The sequence below is a fragment of the Lathyrus oleraceus genome, chromosome 4, assembly GCF_024323335.1.
Source record: "Lathyrus oleraceus cultivar Zhongwan6 chromosome 4, CAAS_Psat_ZW6_1.0, whole genome shotgun sequence".
Classification (NCBI taxonomy): Eukaryota; Viridiplantae; Streptophyta; class Magnoliopsida; order Fabales; family Fabaceae; genus Lathyrus; species Lathyrus oleraceus.
This window is the reverse complement of record NC_066582.1, coordinates 233517398-233539655: the sequence shown is the minus strand read 5'-3', so window position 1 is coordinate 233539655 and position 22258 is coordinate 233517398. Positions and strand designations below refer to the sequence as shown.

Here is a 22258-nt window from a genome sequence, read left to right as displayed (position 1 = left end):
TTCCGACGCAAACACTCGGGTCAGGCCATTTTTGTTCATGTTAGGCAGCCCGGCATAGTACTTTTGATTTCCAGCAAGATACTGGGGGTATCTGGCCACTTATGGCTGGTCAGCATTGAGTGGACTGTGGCTAGTGGTGAGTCTGGGTCAGGTTCTTGAAATCAGGTAGTGTTCATACATCTGATTTGAATGATGTCTCAGAATGGATCTGTTTTGTGGGTCTGCTGGCGGCTGGTTATTCTATTTTCCAATACAGTTAAGGCCGTCTTATGAGTGCCATGTGTGCCACTGCTTGAAGTTCTCCTAGGAGACTCATTCAATATGGGACTCTCAAGAATACTGTTGGTTGGTAATGTGTAAACACTATTGTGGCTTATTTGGTGACCAAGATAGGGTGAGGATCAGATAAAACACCGAATAGGATAAGATAAAACTTATAAGTGCAATAAGATCTTATCCTATCCAATGCTTGATGCACACCGAATAATCCACAAGATCAATGTTATCCTATCCTATGTTTGAGGAGGTTGACTAATAATGTCACGGTACAATGTTAATTCTATGCAAATGACATGACAGTAATGATAGGGTCCTCATGGTGGTGGAGGATGGTAGGAGACTGTAACAGTGGCGACATTGCTGATAATGGCAAAGTGTGTCTGATAGTGGCCACAATGGCAGAGGGTGCTCAACTTTGTCAAATGGTGGTCATGGCAAAGCGTGTCTGATAGTGGCCACAATGGCAGAGGATGCCAACTTTGTCAAATGACGGTCATGGCAAAGCATGTCTGATAGTTGCCACAATGGCAGAGGATGCTCAACTTTGTCAAATGATAGTCATGGCAGAATGATTTGACAATCGCCATAGGCAATTTGTGAAAGGATCCTCCTCATGGTGGGGCCATAGGCTGCTATGGTGTGTTTATATGGTGGGTTTTTGGCCTTCCCCTATCGATGATACTGGTACCCAGTGGTCGAAGTAATAGTGACGAATGGTGGGGGCGGTGGTGGTAGTGATGAACAATGTTGGCAAATGGGAGGGGTTATGGCAAAAGTTCTCCAGTAGTGGCGGTTGTAGTAATGAATGAACAATGCCAAGAGGCGACGGCGTAGGGTATCAACTATCTAGCGGTGAATGTGAAGAATACCAGAAAGTGTGAGGGGAAGGGTGCCTGATGTTCACGGTGAAGAATGCCAAACAGCTACTTGACAGTGGAGGCAGGGGTGGAGGGTTTCTCGAGGTGACAGTGATACTGACAAGCAGCGCCATATAATGATGATAGAGGGTGTTAGGCGGAAATAGTGGGTTGGGTATTTGGCGGTGGCAGTGAATAGGTTTTGGATGGTGATGGCAAATGGTGTCTGGCTGGAGAGGCAATGGTGGAGGGTGCTAGGCAATTATGATGATGGAGGCTGTGGGGTAGCAATGGCGGTGTGTCATGGTAGGTGATGTCAGAGCAAAATGGAAGGGTAGCAGGCTAGGGTGAAAAGGGAAAAAAATCTCTATCTTATCCAGCTTCCTCTTCTAAATAATATTACATCAATGAATAGAATAGGATAAGCCACTAGGAAAGGCTTCTCGTATCCTAGTGGCTCAGCTAACATTGCATTATAATGAGATGGGATATTTACCCTATTCTCCATTTCTTGTCTTGATTACCAAATGAGCCTTAAAGTCTATCCAGATGAATTAATTTAATGTCCCAAGGGTTAGCTAGTTGTAAGAGGTTTATTTTTCATAGACTTACAATGTCAACTACTCTAAACCTTCTCATTTAGCTCTAAGTTGGCTTTTGCTCGTTTGTTTACCGTGTTGCAAGCATATCATCATTGGCTGGTACAACTTTGTGCCAAAATACCATTCCCCATAGTGATCTACCATAAGAAGTCTATATGGAGTAAGCGAAGTGTGGGAAGGTTTGTTGGTTAGATGACTCCCATATGACTTGAAATAATCTCCCCATGTTTGGTTTGAGAGTTTAAGTGGAGTACTATCAGGATTCTTTAAGCTTAGTCATGAGGAAATAATTTCTTTTGTTTTAATATGTATTGTCAAAAGCTCTCTGTCTAAGTTACCGAAAAAAATGATTTAGCTATGATCATGTAATCTTTATCAATAATCCATTAGTGAGTGGCTATACTTCTGGTAGTCTATGTTGATGACATAGTAATAGTTTGGAGACGACACATTTGGCATAGCAGAATTCAAGAGCCTCTTTCAAACCAACAGAAAATCTAGGCCATTTGAAGCACGTCGTAGGAATTAAAAAGAGATTTTCCTCTCATAGTGGAAATATGCTCTTGTTCTCCTTTCAAATTAGCATGTTGGGTATAATACTCAATTATCTCATTGAGACATGTCCAGCCAGACATTGCGACACTAAAATGTGAAACTCATTTCAAAGGATTTGGTTTTGAAAGGTACAGGAGTTTCTATAATACTCAATTATCTCATTGAGACATGTCCAGCCAGACATTGCTTTCCCATTAAGTGTTGTAAATCCGTTTGTATCATCTCCTCTTTAGTCTTGTTGCAAATCAGTTTTCCAAATCTCTTATTTGAAATGAGCTCCAAGTCGTGGGATATTCTGATGCAGACTAGGGTTGATGTCCTATCAATCAATAAACGAAACCAATTATTGTATGTTCCTTATTGGAAATTTGATCCCTCGCAGAAACAAGAAGAAAAATGCAGCAACAAGATCAACCATAGAGTCCGACTATTGGTCAATGACTCAAACTTTTGAGTTATTGGTGTATTGTCTATAGTCTGAGTTTGGGCTAAAGAGTTCTCCTCTTCGAATCTTCAATGAGAATTTGCCTCTCAGCTTTGATTTTATCTTTAGTGTAAATTTTCTTTAGTATACAGAGCAATTCCCCCACCCCAATATTTTGGTGCCGGTGTAACATATATGAAAGTGCCAAATTGTTTCTGAATGTCATTCAATCTGATATATATATATCATTGCAGGTTGGCATAATACCTTGGCTAGCAGTAACTTCCAGGGTTAGCAAACTTATTTGTAAACTCACACATAGCTGGTTGGATTGGTAGCTGGTTGGACTGGTGTCCTGGATTTAAAATGGAAAGAACAGGAAGTTATTAGGTTTGTACATCTTGAAATTAGTCCCTCCTGCTTGTTATATGGTATCCATTTCATCTAGTGGATGTGCTTTCTTTTGTTTCTTTAGTGATTTTTTTTTTTTGGATACTTGGTAGAACTTGTTTTCTTTAAATAAGGAGATTTATTTATATTTGTTTTTGGTGTTGAATTAATAGGTTTAACATAAAATACACTATCAAAAGTATGTGTTTTAGCAGATTTGAACATTTAGAAGAGTGAAATGTGAAAGGCTTTAATCAATATTCTAAATACTGCATTGGCTTGTTCAACCGAGAACTGATTGTGCTTGTAAAATTAAAGAGTATATATAAACATTATGTTGATTTGAGTTGATTTTGACTCGAATCTCTTTAGCAAAGTCTCAAATCCAAACATTGTGGATGGAGAAATCATGATTAGATGAAGAGATTTTGTATTTGGTGGTCAGTCAAATTCTTCAATAGAGATTAATTATCGGCAAAACGGATATATTATACCAATGACATGCCCATCAAAAACACTACTAATATTTTTGAAAATTATTTTGGTGTTATTTAAACTTAGGAAAAAGTGCTGTATTTTAAAATTCCGCATTTGTCTAGTGGATAAAATTTATCATTCTAAAAAATTAATAAATGGGAGGTCGGAGATTCTTATATAACTACTAATTAAACTGACTTAAGGATATTAGGTAAAGTCTTCTCTAATTAAGGTACAAATGTCATTTCACCAAAATTCACATTGAATAGACAAATCAAGACTAGCCATTTTATTTGCATCGTAATTCCCTTATCTGAAGATGTGGGAGACTGAAGGATATTGAAAAAATCGTATGCAAACAATTCAACCAATTCCACAAGTGTTGAGCATAGGGACAAAAGCAAAAGAGATGCTTTTAATATTCCAACCAAATTACTAACTCTAGCAATGAAGACATAACTTTTAATATTCCAACCAAATTACTAGCTATAACAATGAAGACATAATTTAACTGAATAGTAAAATTAGAAGAAAAAAATCACATTAAAATCGAGCACTCTCTTTTTGTATATAGATATAAATAAGAAGAATAATATTGTAAAAAAAAAAGAGGGAATACTAAGTTATAATGCAATTTTTTCTTCTAATTTTAATTTTCACTAGTATGAAGATCATAGGTACTAAGGTGTTTGTCGTTTTTGCCTTTTTTAGAATGAAGATTATAATCTATCTTTCTTATAGTAAAAATTAGGAAAATATTAATCCCATATATGGAGTAGAAAAATAACTTATAAAAATTTGAAAATGTCCTTGAAAATATATTTTCGGACCCACATAAAATATACTAAATACATATATAATTAAATCATATCTTAATTTTGTGAAAAATAATTTGGAAATATATTTTTGAAAAATCGGAAATACATTTTTGAAAATTTTCTTTTCGTTACTTGTCCATCTAATGATTATTTAAAAACAGTAAGACTATTGATTGCACAATCGTTAACATTAACATTCTTAGTTGAAGAAAGAGTGAATTTTTTTTCCTTCCAAATAATCTTCTATTGATATTTACTCCAGCTTCTTATAGTCAATGACATTATTGTCTGATTGTTTATGATTGTTTATGTTGCAGCCTCATCTTATTCTAGGAGACAAATTAATTATTCGTTATTTCTTACTTTTTTTCTCACTCCGGTAGTTTCAGATCCAATTTCTGACCGATCTCAGCCTCAAGAAGACACCTTAACTTGTAGAATTGGTTGATGATAGCCGAGTAATGAGATGTTTAGCTTTTTTTTTCTTTTATATTAAATCTATTCCAAATTGAATAATCGATTAATCTTGCTTTATATTGGATTCAGGACATTGAAGAGTTTCTTAATTTGTCTCATGAAAAGGTTCTATTAAAATGGATGAATCTTCATCTTCAGAGAGAAGTTTTAGGAGAAAACCGGCAATAATTTTTTGAAAATGTGTTTTATTTTATAAAATGAATGCGTGGTTCACTTACGCATGTATTTAGTATATTTTGGAATGCACCGGTTAGATTAATTATTTAATTAATCAAACATAGATTGACATAATTAATTTAATAAATTATATTATGTTCCATTGATATTAAATATTGTTGAGATATAAGATATAATCTAAGTTGTGTGTGGCCCAAACCCAAAGATAATTATAATTTAGAGTTTATTACTTAATTTGTTATAGCTTGTTAATTAGTAGTTAAGCAACTCTGTATATAAATACATGCATATGTAAATTAGTTTTGAACGTAATCATACTTCAATAATAGTAATCCTTATTTTTCATATTTTCTCTCTCTTTTCTCTCCTCACAAAAGTGTCTCACGCACTAACAAATTGGTATCCAAAGCTTCGGTTAGATTCTTGATCGTGTTTTTAAGAATCACACATTAGTGATTGTGCTTCCGGGATCGTGGTTTGTTAATCGCGTTTTCTGCAAAGATGAATGACACCAACGACATTCCGAATTCTCTTTCAATTCTTGACGACAAAAATTGGATTCGATGGAGAAAATAGATGCAATCTCTATTTGCCTTTCATAAAACCCTTAAAGTGGTTATCAATGGCGTCCCTGAGCTTGATGAGAACGCAACTTGTGCTTAGAGGGTCGCAAATAAGGAGGCCAAGAAGAAAGATTGTAAGGTTGGGTTTTGCATTCAATCGACGGTAGACTCAGTGAATTTCAATAGGATTTCTCATGCTGATTCGGCGAAGGAGGCATGGGATATTCTGGTCAAGTACTATGAATGAGGTGAGAAAGTCAAAGTCGTCAAATTGCAGACTTTGCGACGACAATATAAATTGCTGCAAATGGGAGAAAATGAAAAGATTACATACTATGTGTCGAAGGTGCAGAATCTCGTCCATATTACATACTATGCGTCGAAGGTGCAGAATCTCGTCTATCTTATGAAGGGTTATGATGAAACCCTAACTGATAAAATGATAGTTGAGAAGGTAATGCGTACGTTGAACTCTCACTTTGATCACATTATCGTGGCAATTCAAGAATCCAAAAATCTTGAAACCATGAAACTGGAAGACTTGGTTGGTTCGTTGGAGGCGCATGAGATTAGGATTATCGAAAAGAAATGGGTTCAAGATTCGATACAAGCACTACAAGCTCAGGCTTCGAAGAAGCATGGTGGTTCCGACAAGTTCAAACATAAAGGAGACAAGAATCAGAGCAAGAAGTCTTGGTTGAACCATAAAAAGCACAAGGTCGATGATACGGCTTCCGAATCCTCGAAAAGAGGAGGAGGAAACTCCTATCAGAAAAATAAAGTGAAAAAAGGTGTGCAATGCTATAACTGTGAAAAGTGGGGTCACGTGGCCAAGAACTATTGGTACAATAATGACAAGAGATCGACAAAAGGCAAGGAAGAATGAGCAAACCCTGCACGCTAAAATTTAAATGATTATGAAGATATGATGGTTATGGCTGCAGTTGCATATGGCCATGTCGAATTCAAGATCTAGTTTCTCGACTGAGGATGCTCGAATCACATGACTGGTCCAAAAATGTGGTTAGCAGATTTCGACTCGTCGAAGAAGAGCAAGGTCAAATTTGCTGATAATAGGGCGTTACAAGCAGAAGGTACTAGCGACATAGTTTTTCAAAGGAGCAATGGAGGAAAAACTATGATCAAAGATGTACTCTACGTACATGGAATGAAATGCAACCTGCCAAGTGTTGGACAACTGGTCTAAAAAGGTTTCTCAATGATTATGAAAAGATGGAGCCTTAGAATTGTTCGACACTTAGAATAATTTGGTTTTGAAATCCCCTTTGTTCAAGAATAGGACATTCAAGACCATGATCAGTTCGACTGAAGTACAATGTCTAAAAACCGATGTCGACCACAAGAATAGTTGTTTGTGACATTTGAGGTTTGGACATTTGAAATTTCAATCACTCAATCAACCGATTACTCAAGATATGGTAATTGGTATACCAAGTCCGGAGATGCTCGACAAACTTTGTGAAGGTTGTCTGGTCGAAAAGCAATCCATAAAGTCTTTCGTTTTGACTATGCCAATGTGACCCTCCTGCATACTCTAAGTTGTACATTCAGATGTATGTGGCCCTTATGAGGATCATACCATTGGTGGAAATATGTATTTTTCTTTGTTTGTCGATGAGTTTAGTAGAAAGTTGGGGATTTGTGTGATCAAGCGAGAGGACAAAGTATTTGATATCTTTAAGAGATTCAAGATGCTTGTCGAAAACTATAGTGAAAAGAAGATCAAGGTTCTAAGAATAGATGGAGGTGGCGAATACACATCCAAGATGTTTGAAAGTTTGGTGTAGAACATGGTATTGATCATAAGATAACTGCTCATTACACGCCTAAACATAATGGAATAACAAAAAGAAGAAACATAACCATATTGGACATGGCGAGATGCATGTTGAAGCAGAAGAATTTTCTAAAATCCTTATGGGGTGAAGTTGTTTCCACAACTGTTTATATTATGAAAATGTGCCATACCAAGAAGTTGAAGAGTAAAGTTCCTGAAGAAGTTTGGAGTGGCAAACGACCACCAGTGAGTCATCTGAAGGTGTTTGGCTCTATTTGTTATAAGCATGCTCCTAATGCTAGAAGAAGGAATCTTGATGACAAGAGTAAACCTATGATTCTGGTGGGATATTATAAAAATGGTGCATACAGGCTATTTAACCCAATTAATCAGAAAATCATGATAAGTCGAGATATTGTGATTGATGAAAGTTCTTCCTGGGATTGGAATAGTGATGCAATTGACAAACCATTTATGAACTATGATTTCGACGAAGCAAGTAATGATGTTAAAGTCGAAGATATTGTCAACATTCCAGTCGACGTCGAAGTAATTGTTGACATTCCCGACACAGTCGAAGTCGAAGATGGTGTAGCTAGTACTAGTCAAAGACCTCAAAGAACTAGAGCTCGTCTGATAAGACTTCAAGATTATGAAGTAATTGGTGATGATGAAGTCATACTAGATGGAGAATTAGTTCATTTCACCTTACTTGTAGGTGTTGAACGAATCAACTATAGAGAATCCTTAAACGATAAAAAGTGGAAGTCAAATATGGTCGATGAGTTACAAGCAATCGAAAGAAATAACATATGGAAGTTAGTCGAATTTCCAGCACATACAAAAGTTATCGAAGTGAAGTGGCTGTTCAAGTTGAAGCACAATGTTGATGGGTCGATAAAAATACATAATGCGAGATTGGTAGCTCGAGGTTTTTTCAGAGAGAAGGAATCAACTACTCTGAAGTATACGCACCAATAACAAGATTGGAGACTGTTCGACTAGTAGTTGCCTTGGCACAAGCAAGACTGGTCGGCCTTTCACTTAAATGTGAAATCAACATTTTTCAATGGTCCTCTAGATGAAGAGATATATGTTATACAACCTATTGGCTTTGTGATTCAGGAGAAAGTAAGGAAAGTATACAAGATGCACAAAACGCTCTATAGCCTCAAGCAGGCATCTAGGGCATGAAACAAGAAGATCGACTCATACTTAGTCGAATTGGGATTCGTCAAATGCAAATCTGAGTATGATGTCTATGTTCAGGTTGTGGCACAAGATATAACAATCATCTTCTTATATGTCGATGACTTGTTAGTAACTATAAGTAGCTTGTAGAACTTGTCAAAGTTCAAAGAGCTGATGAAGAAGGAATTTGATAGTCGGATATGGGAAACTTATCTTATTTCCTAGGCATGGAATTTCAAATGTCGAAGCAAGGTATGGTGCTACATCAAATAAAGTATGTCAAAGAGATACTCAAGAGATTTCAGATGGATGATTAGACTCCTACATCTTCACCCGTCGAACCAAATTTGAAGTTGGAGAAGCATGGAGAGGAAGACAAAGTCGATGCAACTTTGTTCAAACAAATCTTCGGATCTCTGAGATATGTGTGCAATAGTCGGTATGATATAGGTTTCTCAGTCAGATTAGTAAGCATATACATGAGTGAACCAAAGGTGTCACATATGAAGGTGTTAGTTGACAAATTTCGGCCAAAGAAGGAAAATCATTTCGACTAAGGAACCTGTCAGAACAACATCGACAGGAAGTTGAACAAATCCATGGGTCGACACTTGGAGTCTCGGTCGAAGTCGAAATGCCTGAATGGTGAGGGCGATCGTGGGCAGCCAAAGAATGTGGGTAGTTATCTACAGACATGGGGGAAGTGGACCGACACGTGTCATTGTAAGATAGGTTCGTAACCACCCGACAATTACTTTTTATTAGTATTTAAACAAGTGTTAGGGATGATTCTAGGGGTGGCATTTTTAGCATTTGCAGTAGGAGTAAACTTGAAGTACCAAAGTGTTTACGAGAAAAGAGTCATCTCCCTACAAAAATGTACCTTTGCCTCCATTTACATTCATAAGTCATTTAAACTTTATGAATTTGCCTTTACTTTCTTGCTTTACTTTTAACACATTTTCGTTTCTCATAATTTTTACTACATCCCTAACTCATCAAGAGTTATATTTATGCCTTTTTAACTTTTCAAAGACATTGCTTATCAAAACACCATACGCTCAAACACTAAGTCCAAGACTTTGTAGCCAGTCCTGCAAGTAACCCTCTCATAGGAAGGCTAGAGATTGTTGACGAACCAACAAATTGGCACACCTGGTGGGACCTCGACAATGTTAGGTGTATGCAATTGTGCAGTGGAAAAATGACGTCTCCTAGACCACATGAAGAAAGTCTTCGGCGGGAGACACGACGACGCCCCGAGCGGACGATGTCGGCTCTAGCGTGGCATCGGCGATTTCGACAACATTTGTAGGGCCAATTATGACACCGTGTCAGCCACAAATGCTGACACCAACAACCATGGGAACTAATGGGCAACACATGCCCAGTTTCACGATCCCCATGCACCGAACATTGGGAATGTCAACTGAGTTTATGGCAAGTATGCACAACCTCAGTTCGACTTACAGCGAAACCTCATCATCGTCATTTCCTCGTTACCAGAGGTTTGGACCTTTGGCAACCTCATTTGGTCGAACCCCAAGTTTCGGACTGACGTCTCAGTCATTCCCAACTTTTACATCAAGTTCTATCATCGTTATGAGACAACAGATGGACGAGAGTAATCATGAAATGTTACACATGCTAACCCAGCAAATGGGTACCATATTGAGGCATTTGATCCAACATTCGACGCGGAGTTACCAGTAATTGGCAACCCAAATGACAAGAGGAAATGACAGACGATACTGTCGAACAAGACTATCAGGAATTCGAATAGATCCCAAGGGTGGCACAAAGGTCCCCCGTGGTAATGGTTAACCGTAACCAGGATCCTGACCAAGTGGTCAGGCAAGTTCGACACGAAGTAGTCGTGGGGGAACAAAACCTAGAAGCTATCGTCAAATGGATCATAATACGAAACAAAATAAGTTCACGCTTACAACGGCCGACTTACTCTTCACCCTTGCCAGATTTTGTCTTACTGACAGAACTGCCTAGTGGGTGGAAAGTCCCGAAATTTACCAAGTTCGCTAGGGATAATGAGGAGTCCACCGTCGAACACGTGGCCAAGCGAACAATGAAGATTTGAAGTTAAAATACTTCCCTAGCTCTCTTACGAAGAATGCATTTACATGGTTCACGACGCTGCCTCCACAGTCGATCCAAATGTGGACACAGTTGAAGAGACTGTTCCATAAACAATTCTACACAGGACAATCAAAGATTAGCCTCAAAGAACTAGCTAGCATTAAGCGGAAAATTGTTGAATCGGTAGATCAGTACTTAAACAGGGTTAGACTGTTGAAAGTGCAATGCTTTACTCAAGTCCCTGAGCATGAATTAGTCGAGATATCTATTGGGGGTTTGGATTATTCTACAAGGAAAAAGTTGGATACTCAGTATCTTAGAGATATGGCCCAATTGGCCGACAGGGTTCGACGCATCGAACGCCTGAAGGTTGTGAAGTCCAAGACGGGTAGATATCATAAGAAAGAAAAAGTATCTTATATCGCAGTCAAAGGTTGTTCTTCCGACAACGAGGATATAATCGATAGGAGTGAGGTTAATGTGGCGGAACTTAAGCCCGTACCTCCGTATGCGTGTAAGGTCTTAAAACCTTCGAATGGGAAAAACCCAGTCGAAGCCGAAAAAACAAATAAATACATAGTTAAGACTTATACTTTTGATGTGTCTAAGTATGATGAGATCTTTGATTTGTTAGTAAAAGATGGTCAGATTATTGTCCCTCAGGGCTTAAAGGATCCCCCATAGAACAAAAGAAGAAAATGGGATTCTGTAAATTTCCTAATTTCCTTGGTCACAAAACTCACCAATGTGTTCTTTTCAGGGATTTGGTGCAAAAAGCTTTGAAAGAAGGAATGTTCCAGTTTGGGGAAAGGCCAAAAATGCAGGTGGACTCCGATCCTCTAAAGGTGGCTGAAGCTTTGTACTCTGAGCTTCTCGAATGCATGATGGTCGAGACTATTGATGGTCTCATGGATGTTTCCAAAGCAACCTCGTTAGCTAAATCTTTTGAAGTCCTGATGGTCGAAACTACTGAGGGTTTAGGAAATAAGGCCGAAAGGAAATCTGAGTCGGCATATCCCTAACCATGCGAAAGTTTATCAGACTTCCAAGAGAAGTATAAATAAAATGGGTCAAAGGCTCTGATATGCCCAAAATGCAGTGTGGTGTTCGATGAGAAAACCGTCGAGAAATTGGAGGCCAACAACAAGGTTGTGAGAGAGGAGAAACTTATTATCCCACGATTTATGTTTGACAAGCATGGAGTACCTCAATAGAACGAGGATTATAGAAGGCAGTTTCAGCGTTCCCGACCAAAGACCTTCATTCTGCCGATAGATGTTCCACGAGAAAAGTGGATAGAGTCTGTCAACCAGAAAGGGGGCGAAAAAACAAAATGGAGAGTGCTAGAGAAGGAAACAACATCTCTAGAGAAGAAAATGGGCTACATAGTATATCCTAACTACAAAGGAAAGAATCTGATGACTAGGACACAATAGAGACGCTACCAGCAAAACAAAAAAGCTGGGAAGGACGTTACCACTCCACAGTTGAAACCTTCAGAGACCTCTTGGCAAAAGAAACAGATACCAAAGATCTTAGGACAAGGAAAAATGGTGGCCAACCAGACAATGGCCATGATTGTCGACTCAATGGGAAAGAAAGAAGTAATAGCCACTCAAAACATGGAATGTTCGTCAGAGGTCGAGAAGCGGCCAATAAGCGGGGGAGAATCGAAGGAAGAAGAGCCCGAGTATTCCCCCCAACCAAAGGAAGAAGAGCCTGAATACTCCCCCAGTCCGATGAGGAGTTCGACGAAGACATGTACAACGAAAACAATGATAACATTTATGGTGATGATTTCGTTATCAACTGTGGCATTGTATCGGTGTTGCTAGCTGAATATGACATGGTATTCGAAGTCTCTGAAACAGAGGGAGATTGTGTGCTAGACGAGACAAATGGAGGAAAACCTATGTGCTATTATGTCATGAATAGCTGTGTGGTGGAAGAACAGAAAGCCATGTTTGAGAGACCCAACCCAGGGATGATGTATCATCTAAAGCCATTGTTCATCAGAGCAAAGGTCGACGGAATATCGGTGAACAAGGTTTTTATCGACGGAGGCGCTGCAGTCAATCTGATGCCCTATACTCTATTTAAGAAAATGGGAAAGGGTGACGAATACCTTCGACAACATAACATGGTCCTGTCAAACTATGAAGGGAAAAGTAGAAATATAATGGGGGTTGTCCAGGTCGATCTCGCTATGGGCACAACTACACACTCAACATTGTTTATGGTAATAGACTCCAAAGCCAATTTCAATCTACTCTTGGGTCGAGAATGGATCAATGGGATACGAGTGGTACCATCGACGGTTCACCAGAGACTTATAATCTGAAGAAGAGACGACATCATGGAAAACATTGAGGCCGATCAAAGTTATTATTGGGTCGACGACAGGGGTGCCAAGAGGTCTTTCGACCAACACTTGGCGAATATAGCACCATGTGATGACAAAATAGGCTCCTATACTTCCGTCAAAACTGGTCGAGTTTTGAACTTAGACCTTGATCATAGTTTCATATGGGATAACGAGGAAGACACAGGATCATAGACGAGAATTCCACCTACGAGGTGGCCTCCAGTCGATGAGGATGACTACTGAATCAGAAAGCTTGGCTCAAGTTTTGACCTATTTGGCTGAAAACAAGAGGAAGTCAATTCTGGAAAAGGAGGGGCTTCAGGATTTGGCATGTGAGGCCGAAGGTTTATAAAATGGTTGGCAAGACCAAACAACAGCTTCAGAAAGCCGGAGGCTTGGTTGTATTTATGACAACGAGCCTTTAGGGTTCGAAAAGAACCCATTAAATGAGTCCCAGAAGATGCAAGCACAAGATCCCCTTGAAGAGATCGATCTGGGAGATGGGATCACAAAAAGACCAGACGTCACCTCGAAAATCAAGCAGGAGATCGAATGGTTGGCCAAGATAGTTCCCGTCATCAAGAACGGCGAGGTGCGTCGAATGGTTCGCCAAGATAGTGCCCGTCATCAAGAAAAACGGAACTATTAGAATTTGTATAAATTTCAGAGATCTGAATAACGTCACGCCAAAGGATGAGTACTCGATGCCCGTGGCAAAAATGCTGGTCGATGCGGCCATAAATTTTGAATACCTGAGCATGCTTGATGGTTACTCTGGCTACAATCAAATTCTTATAGCCGAAGAAGATGTCCCTAAGACAGCGCTTCGATGCCCTGGAGCTTTAGGGATGTATGAGTGGGTCGTAACGCCGTTTGGTTTAAAAAACACAGGAGCAACCTATCAAAGGGCTATGAATTCCATATTTCATGACTTCATTGAAAATTTTATGTAGGTGTATATTGACGACATCGTGATAAAATCGTCAACACAGGGAGATCATCTGGATCACCTTCGATGCTCGTTTGATAGAATGAGGAAATATGGATTGAAAATTAATCCATTAAAGTATGCTTTTAGTATGCACGCATGCGACTTCCTGGGGTTTGTGGTACACAAACGAGGCATCGAGATCAATCAGAATAAGACAAAGGCGATCTTAGACCTCAAAAGCCCATCGATAAAGAAGCAACTCCAATCTTTGTTGGGGAAGATAAACTTCTTAAGAAGGTTCATATCGAGTCTAAGAGGGAAATTGATTTTTACTGGGGCCCAGAGCAACAAGAGGCTTTCGACGCAATCAAGGATTACCTTACCAAGCCTCATATTTTGTTACCTCCTAGTAGGAAGAAAAATATGAGTTTAAATATTGTTGCATCAGATACGACTATAGGGAGTATGTTGGTGCAAAAGGATATTAGTGGTGTCGAAAGACCCATATATTACATCAGTAGAGTATTAGTGGATGCTGAAACTAGGTAAAATCTCATAGAGAAACTGTGCCTATGCTTGTACTTTGCCTGTATGAAATTAAAGTAATATATAAAACTAGTTGATGTTTATGTTTCGTCTAATTATGATATTATTAAACATATGTTGTCTAAACCTATTCTGCACAATCGAATTGGAAAATGGGCATTGGCTTTAACAAAGTTTTCTCTGACGTTTAAACCTTTAAGGGCTATGAAAGGCCAGATCGTGGCAAATTTTATAGTGGGCCATGCCATGGTCGAATCATCTCTAAACGTGGTTGACACCAAACCATGGCGTTTGTATTTTGATAGGTCGAGTTACAAGGACGAAACGAGAGTAGGGGTATTAATATTATCCCCACAGGATGACCCGATAAAGTTTAAGTGCAAGATCAGCGAAAAGTGTTCCAACAATGAAGCCGAGTACGAGGCTTTAATAATTGGTCTTAAACTCTTGAAAGGGTTAGGAACCAGCCAAATTGAATTAAGGGGAGAATCGGAGTTGGTAATCAAGCAAGTCAAACGCGAGTACATGTGCATCAAGGAAAGTCTGTTGAAGTATTTTATGACTACGATGCAACTATTGGAACACTTCGAGGTTTCAGACATAAGACATGTACCGAGAAGAAAAAACCAAGAAGCCAGCGAGTTGGCCCAGATCGCTTCCGGATATAAGATGTCTAAGTAGAAACTCCAAGATATGATTGAAGTTCGGGAAAAGATGGTGTCGGACTCACCGCCACTGACGGAAGATATCCTCAACAAGAATGACAATTGTAATGAAGGGCTCAATGAAGAATGTCAGGAAGCCCGTGGATTCAAGAAGTCCTGGGGACATGGAGTTTTCACTGTCAACGGTTCATCACCAACGGACTGGAGGAAACCAATCGTGGAATATTTAGAGAATCCAGTCGGAGGCACTGATAGGAGAATCAAATACAGGGCTTTGAGCTATGTGTTATTGGGGAACGAGTTGCTGAAGAAAACACCAGAAGGGATATTACTTAAATGTTTGGGGGACACCAAAGCATACTTAGCTATATATGAGGTACATAGTGGAGCATGTGGCGCACACCAAGCATGCCATAAGATGAAGTGATTGTTGTTTCGTCAGGGTGTTTATTGGCCAAGTATTTTGAAGGATTGCATCGAGTTCGCCAAGGGATGCCAAGAATGCCAGGTGCATGCATGTGTTCAACACATGTCGGTGAGTGAGTTGCATGCGATTATTAAGCCATGACCTTTTAGGGGGTGGGCGTTAGACGTCATTGGAGAGATCCGGACAGCCTCGTCGAAGCAACAGAAGTTCATCCTAGTTGGGATAGACTACTTCACTAAGTGGATCGAAGTTGTCCCTCTAGTGAAGGTAGATCAGGAGGTGGTGATTGAATTCACTCAAAAACATATAATATATAGATTCAGCATCCCAGAGACCATTACCACATATCAAGGGTCGGTGTTTGTGGGGCAAAGGATGCAAGAGTTCGCTAGCGAAACAGGTTTCAGGTTGGTTACCTTTACGCCTTACTACGCAAAACTAAATGGCCAAGTCCAAGCAGCCAACAAAGTGATAATAAGTTTGATTAGAAAATATGTTTCCAAAAATTCAAAGAATTGACACAAGACTTTGGACCAAATCCTTTGGGCTTGTCGAACATTCCCAAAGGAAGCGACAAACTCAACACCTTTTCGACTAACATTTGGGCACTACGCCATATTACCATTAGAGATCTGTTTGTAGTCCGTCAGAGTACAAAGCCAAAATGATCTCCAGTCGGAGCAATATTGGGAAATGATGTTCGACGAACAAGTCGATTTGGACGAAGAAAGATTGGCTGCAGTGGAAATGCTGGCACGACAAAAGGAACGTGTAGCCAAAGTGTACAACAGAAAGGTAAGGGAAAAAACCTTTACTATTGATGATTATGTTTGGAAAGTAATATTACTTATGGATCGTCGAGATCGAACTCTAGGTAAATGGTCTCCAAAGTGGGAGGGGCCATTTCAGGTAATCCGAACATTCACCAACAATGCTTATGAGATCAAAGAGCTTGGTAGAGTAAATGGGAAATATTTAAAGAAATATAAACCTATGCTAAAATAGGTCCAAATCTGAACATAACAAAATTCTTTGATTCCGTAAAATGGCCCAAAGGACATTACAAAACGTGGTCGACATTCCTTACAGGAATAAAAACAAGAAAAGGATTAAACATGAAATTTAGACTTGAAGTCCTCAAAAGAGGTTATGTCATGAATAATCCTATTGTCTAGAGAAACCTTCTTCCCACGCAAGTGTTTTATGTCGGCCTCAATCTTGAGGGCTTTTTCCCCATGGGATATCCCCTTTAGGACCTAACGGTCGACAGCTTCTCGCGCCAGAATTTCCTCAGTCGTATCCAAGGAAGCTTGTTGTGCTTCCACCTCAGCAATCTTTTTATTAAGTTCATCTATCTGGGCGTGATAGTTGTAACAACCCAATTTTAGTAATTATTTCTTATATTATTATTATTATATTTTATTTTATTTTATTAGAGTGTTAATTAATTAATTGGTTGTTAGGTAGTATAATAATTGATTATATTAATTAATTTGGTGTGTTAATTAATTATTTAGTTGATATGAGATATAATGAATAATTGAATTAATTAACTCGGTGTGCATATTGTGTTAGTTTAATTTAATTGAACTAATTAGAGATATTTAAATATTAGGTCTTATTGGGCCTATTAATTAAATTAGAGGTATCATTCTTTAAGGCCAAATATAATACTAGTATATAAGAGGTGAGGAGAGTGAGGAGTAGGATTAGTTTGATCATTTGACGACAACAGAGAAAGAAAAGAGAAAAAGTAAGGAGAAGAGGGGAAGAACAAGAGAGAAGCTAGGGTTTTCAGGAAATTGAAGAGGTAAGGGGAGAATCCTTATTACTATGGGTTAGTATGATTGGGTCAATGGGTAGAAGTATGTTAGGTTAAAATTCCTAATTTTGTATGGTTGTTTGGAATTGTTAGGTTTTGATAAGTATTCTTGAATTGTGGTGATTGATTGTGTTAAAACTGCAAATTAACGTTATATATTTAGAGTATTGTGTGAGTTATAATTTTCTGAATGTTTGACTTTTTACGGAATTGAAATCGGAGGTCCGAAAGTCCTCCAACGATGAAAAACGCAGAAAATTATGCATCTTGTTTTTGTGTTAATCGGTTACCCTAGGGGCGTTAACCGGTTACTTGCTAAAAATCTGCCCAAAATTTTTGCATTCTGTTTTATGTTAACACAATCTGTTTTGCGTTAACCGGTTAACCAAAAGCGTTAACCGGTTAACACTGTTGAAAACCTGTTAGAAATTGTGTTCTGTTTTGCGTTAACCGGTTAACACTGTTGAAAATTGCCAGGAAATTACATTCTGTTTTGTGTTAACCGGTTACCCACTGAGCGTTAACCGGTTACCACTGTTGAAAAATGACAAATTGAGATTTTAAAAAGTTGTATTCATTTGCAATGAGATCTAGTGTGCGTAGTTGATAATTAGCCTATATTTGTGAATGATATATTGTTATGAATGTGTATATGTACCATTGGTGGATAATTCATAGAGTTGAATTATGGTGATATGTGGAATGTTAAGATGGTAGAGATGATCTTAATTGCATATGTGTTGGTATTTGTACATTCATTCATGGCATGGTCGGCTTCATGGTGAAAGCGGTGAAACTGTGGGTTCACATGGTAGCATAGTTGATCCTTAATTGGAAATAGGCGTAGTAGACGTTGATCCTTAATTGGAAATAGGCGTAGCATACGTTGATCCTTAATTGGAAATAGGCGTAGTAGACGTTGATCCTTAATTGGAAATAGGCGTAGCATACGTTGATCCTTAATTGGAAATAGGGGTAGTAGACGTTGATCCTTAATTGGAAATAGACGTAGTGACTTTGATCTTGTCCGGATCGGAAGCGTGGCTTGGATTCTAGATATTGAATCGGAAAGCAGTGAAACATTGGGTTCACATTGCGGTACCACATGCATAGAGTCACATGTCTTGCATTGAGTCACATTAGAGTCATGTGATAATTGAATGTTTGCATTGATGTGATTGTGAGGTGCGTATGAGATTTAGTAATTGAATTTGGTGATGTTTGGATACATAATTTGGCAAAATATGTGATTATGTGATAGTTGTAGTTGTGTGTATATTTGTGAATATAATATTGGATTTGAATATTATACTTCTTGAGTTTTGACGGATGTTTGAAACATGTGAAATAAATATTGGTTAGTATTATTTACATGGTTATATGAAGTGTGATGAATTCCTTTAATTGTTGATTTAATCATTGTGCCTTATTATACTTCTTCATAATGATTTGAATTCTCACCCTTCTGTTGGAATGATGCTTTACACGGCATCGTGCAGATACTCCGGAGTAGTATTGCTGAAGTAAGTGGACGGTAGCTCACTCGAGATTAGCCGGAGAGTTTCCGTATTTTAGTTGAGGACTAGGTAATGAGTCAATGCTCTGGTCATGTAACACGGGGTAGATTGTTAGTATTGAACTCATATCTTATTTGGATATGCATTACGTTATTACTTGTGAACGCGTTTGATTGCAATTGCTGTTGGAGAGGCCATCGTGCCAAATATTCTGGATATGGTTTTATTTTATCTTGAGGAGATTATTGAGAGATGATCATGGTATGGGACATGGATCATTTTATGAAATTCATGAGTATTCATTATTTTCCGCTGCGAACGCATATTCTTGAATATTCATGATAATTGAAATGTATTATTTTAAATGACCAGGTGTATTGTGTATTGATGATGAATGATGTTGGTTTTTGAAAGCTTTTAGTTTTTGAAAACGTCGATGTGACGCCCTTTTGTTTATATGCGTGCTTATTTACTCTGATTATATGTTAAGTATTTTGGGGTAGAAAAAGGGGTGTTACATTAGTGGTATCAGAGCAGGTCGGTCCGTCCGGCCAGGTTGTTTAATTATGTTTGTTCCCGAGTATGCGACATGTGTGTGAGAACACTGTCGATGCTTGTTTTATTCTACATTGGCAGGTTGGGAATGAAATAAGTGGGGGAGAAGCGTCTGCTTATCTTGAATGTTCCAATTGTATCGAGCTTGGACGTTATGTTGTTGCATGCAAGAGTGCAGTGTTGGCTAGTTAACCTGTTTTGAGAATGTTGTGTTTTTCCTGAACCCGAAGAGAGGTCGGATTCGAGGATGGTGTTGGTTGGTGTTTTGAGAAGACTGTTATTTTCCTGAGGTTGGTGCTAAGGAAGATTGGTTTGTGTCTGCTAAGCAAGTTGTTGAATCGGTGCAAGATGGTGCCGAGTTGTTTATATTGTTGGCAACTTTGGATATTCGTGAGAAGAGGACGATTAAAGAATTGCCAATAGTTTGTAAGTTTGTGGAGGTATTTCCTGAAGATATAAGTGATTTACCGCCGGAACGTGAGGTTGAGTTTTCGATTGATTTAGTTCCTGATACTAGTCCTGTATCGATGGCTCCCTATAGGATGTCTGCTTCCGAGTTGAAAGAGTTGAAGAGTCAACTTGAAGACTTGCTTGAGAAGAGGTTTATTCATCCTAGTGTGTCGTTGTGGGGTGCACCTGTTCTATTGGTCAAGAAGAAAGAAGGTTCTATGAGATTATGTGTTGACTATAGACAACTGAATAAAGTGACGATTAAGAACAAGTATCCATTTCTGAGGATTGACGATCTGATGGATCAGCTGGTTGGAGCTTGTGTGTTTAGCAAGATTGATTTGAGGTCTGGGTATCATCAGATTCGTGTAAAGGCTGAGGATATTCAAAAGACTGCTTTTCGGACAAGGTATGGTCACTACGAGTACTCCGTGATGCCTTTTGGTGTGACTAATGCACCTGGTGTATTTATGGAGTATATGAATAGAATTTTTCATGATTACCTGGATAAGTTTGTTGTCGTGTTCATCGATGATATATTGATTTATTCTAAGAGGGAAGAGGATCATGCCGAGCATTTGAAGGTTGTGTTATCGGTGTTGAAAGAGAGGAAGTTGTTTGCTAAACTCTCTAAATGTGAGTTTTGGTTGAGTGAAGTAAGTTTTCTTGGACATGTGATTTCGAGTGGTGGTATTTCTGTAGATCCTACGAAGATTGAAGTTGTATCTCAGTGGGAAGCTCCTAAGTCTGTGGCTGAGATTAGAAGTTTTCTTGGTTTGGCTGGTTATTATAGGAAGTTCATTGAAGGATTTTCTAAGTTGTCGTTACCGTTGACGCAGTTGACGAGGAAAGGTCAAGCTTTCATTTGGACTTCGTAGTGTGAGGCGAATTTTCAAGAGCTTAAGAGAAGATTGACTACGACTCCTATTTTGATTTTATCGGATCCATTAGAAACTTTCGTTGTGTATTGTGATGCTTCTTTGTTGGGTTTGGGAGGTATTTTGATGCAAAAAGGGCAAGTGGTAGTTTATGCTTCAAGGCAACTTAAAGTTCATGAGAGGAATTATCCGACACATGATTTAGAGTTGGTTGTCGTTGTATTTGTGTTGAAGCTTTAGAGACATTATTTATTTGGATCGAGATTTGATGTGTTTAGTGATCACAAGAGTTTGAAGTACTTGTTTGATCAGAAGGAATTGAATATGAGGCAAAGGAGATGGTGGGAATTCTTGAAAGATTATGATTTTGGTTTGAATTATCATCCTGGAAAGGCGAATGTTGTAGCCGATGTATTGAGTAGGAAGTCATTGCACATGTCTATGTTGATGATTCGAGAGTTTGAATTGTTTGAGCAATTTAGAGATTTGAGTTTGGTTTGTGAAGCGACGCCTTCGTGTGTTAAACTTGGTATGTTGAAGCTTACGTGTGGCATTCTTGACGAGATTAGAGAAAGTTAGAAGTCAGATTTTAAATTAGTCGATGTTATGACATTGATTAATCAAGGCAAAGGTGGTGACTTTCGGATTAATGAGAATGGTATCATGAGGTGTCGTGATCGAGTTTGTGTTCCGGATGTTGCAGATTTGAGAAAGAGGATTCTTGAGGAAGGGCATAGAAGTGGTCTGAGTATTCATCCTGGTGCTACTAAAATGTATCAAGACTTGAGAAAGATGTTTTGGTGGCAAGGTATGAAGAAGGATGTAGCGGAATTTGTGTATTCAAGTTTGACTTGTCAAAAGTCAAAGATTGAACATCAAAAGCCGTCTGGTTTGATGCAACCGTTATCTATTCCCGAGTGGAAGTGGGATATTATCTCTATGGATTTTGTTTCGGGTTTGCCTAGAACATTGAGTAATTGTGAGGCGATTTGGATCGTTGTGGACAGGTTGACGAAATGTGCTCATTTTATTCCGATGAGGATGGATTATTCGATGGAGAGACTTGCTAAGTTGTACATCGAAAGGATTGTGTGTTTACATGGTATTCCGTCGAGCATTGTTTCGGATAGAGATCTGAGGTTCACTTCGAGATTTTGGGAAGGTTTGCAAAGTGCTTTGGGTACGAAGTTGCGTTTGAGTTCGGCATATCATCCGGAAACTGATGGTCAAACGGAGAGGACTATTCAGTCACTTGAAGATCTTTTGAGGTCTTGTGTTTTGGAACAAGGAGGAATTGGGATAATTTATTTCCTTTGATCGAGTTTAGGTATAACAACAGTTTCCATTCGAGTATTGGAATGACACCTTTTGAGGCTCTTTATGGTAGAAGGTGTAGAACT

At 38.7% G+C, this 22258-nt stretch overlaps 1 protein-coding gene across 9 annotated transcripts in view; it reads left to right on the top strand.

Moving 5' to 3' along the window:
* The window catches only part of LOC127074777 (protein GET1), a 37108-nt gene that overhangs the window by 11882 nt on the left and 2968 nt on the right, over window positions 1-22258 (top strand). Inside the window, exons 7-9 of one of the 9 annotated variants that reach the window (XR_007786110.1) lie at window positions 2972-3107; window positions 4792-4860; window positions 4949-5196. Coding sequence is in view for 1 of the 9 variants with exons in the window: in XM_051016132.1 (XP_050872089.1) it covers window positions 2972-3055 (84 nt within the window). In the remaining 8 variants the exon portion in view is untranslated. Of the gene's footprint in view, window positions 1-2971; window positions 3484-4719; window positions 5197-18957; window positions 18977-22258 lie in introns of those variants that run through there. The other 8 variants (XR_007786112.1, XR_007786111.1, XR_007786108.1 and 5 more) reach the window with 8 other exon arrangements.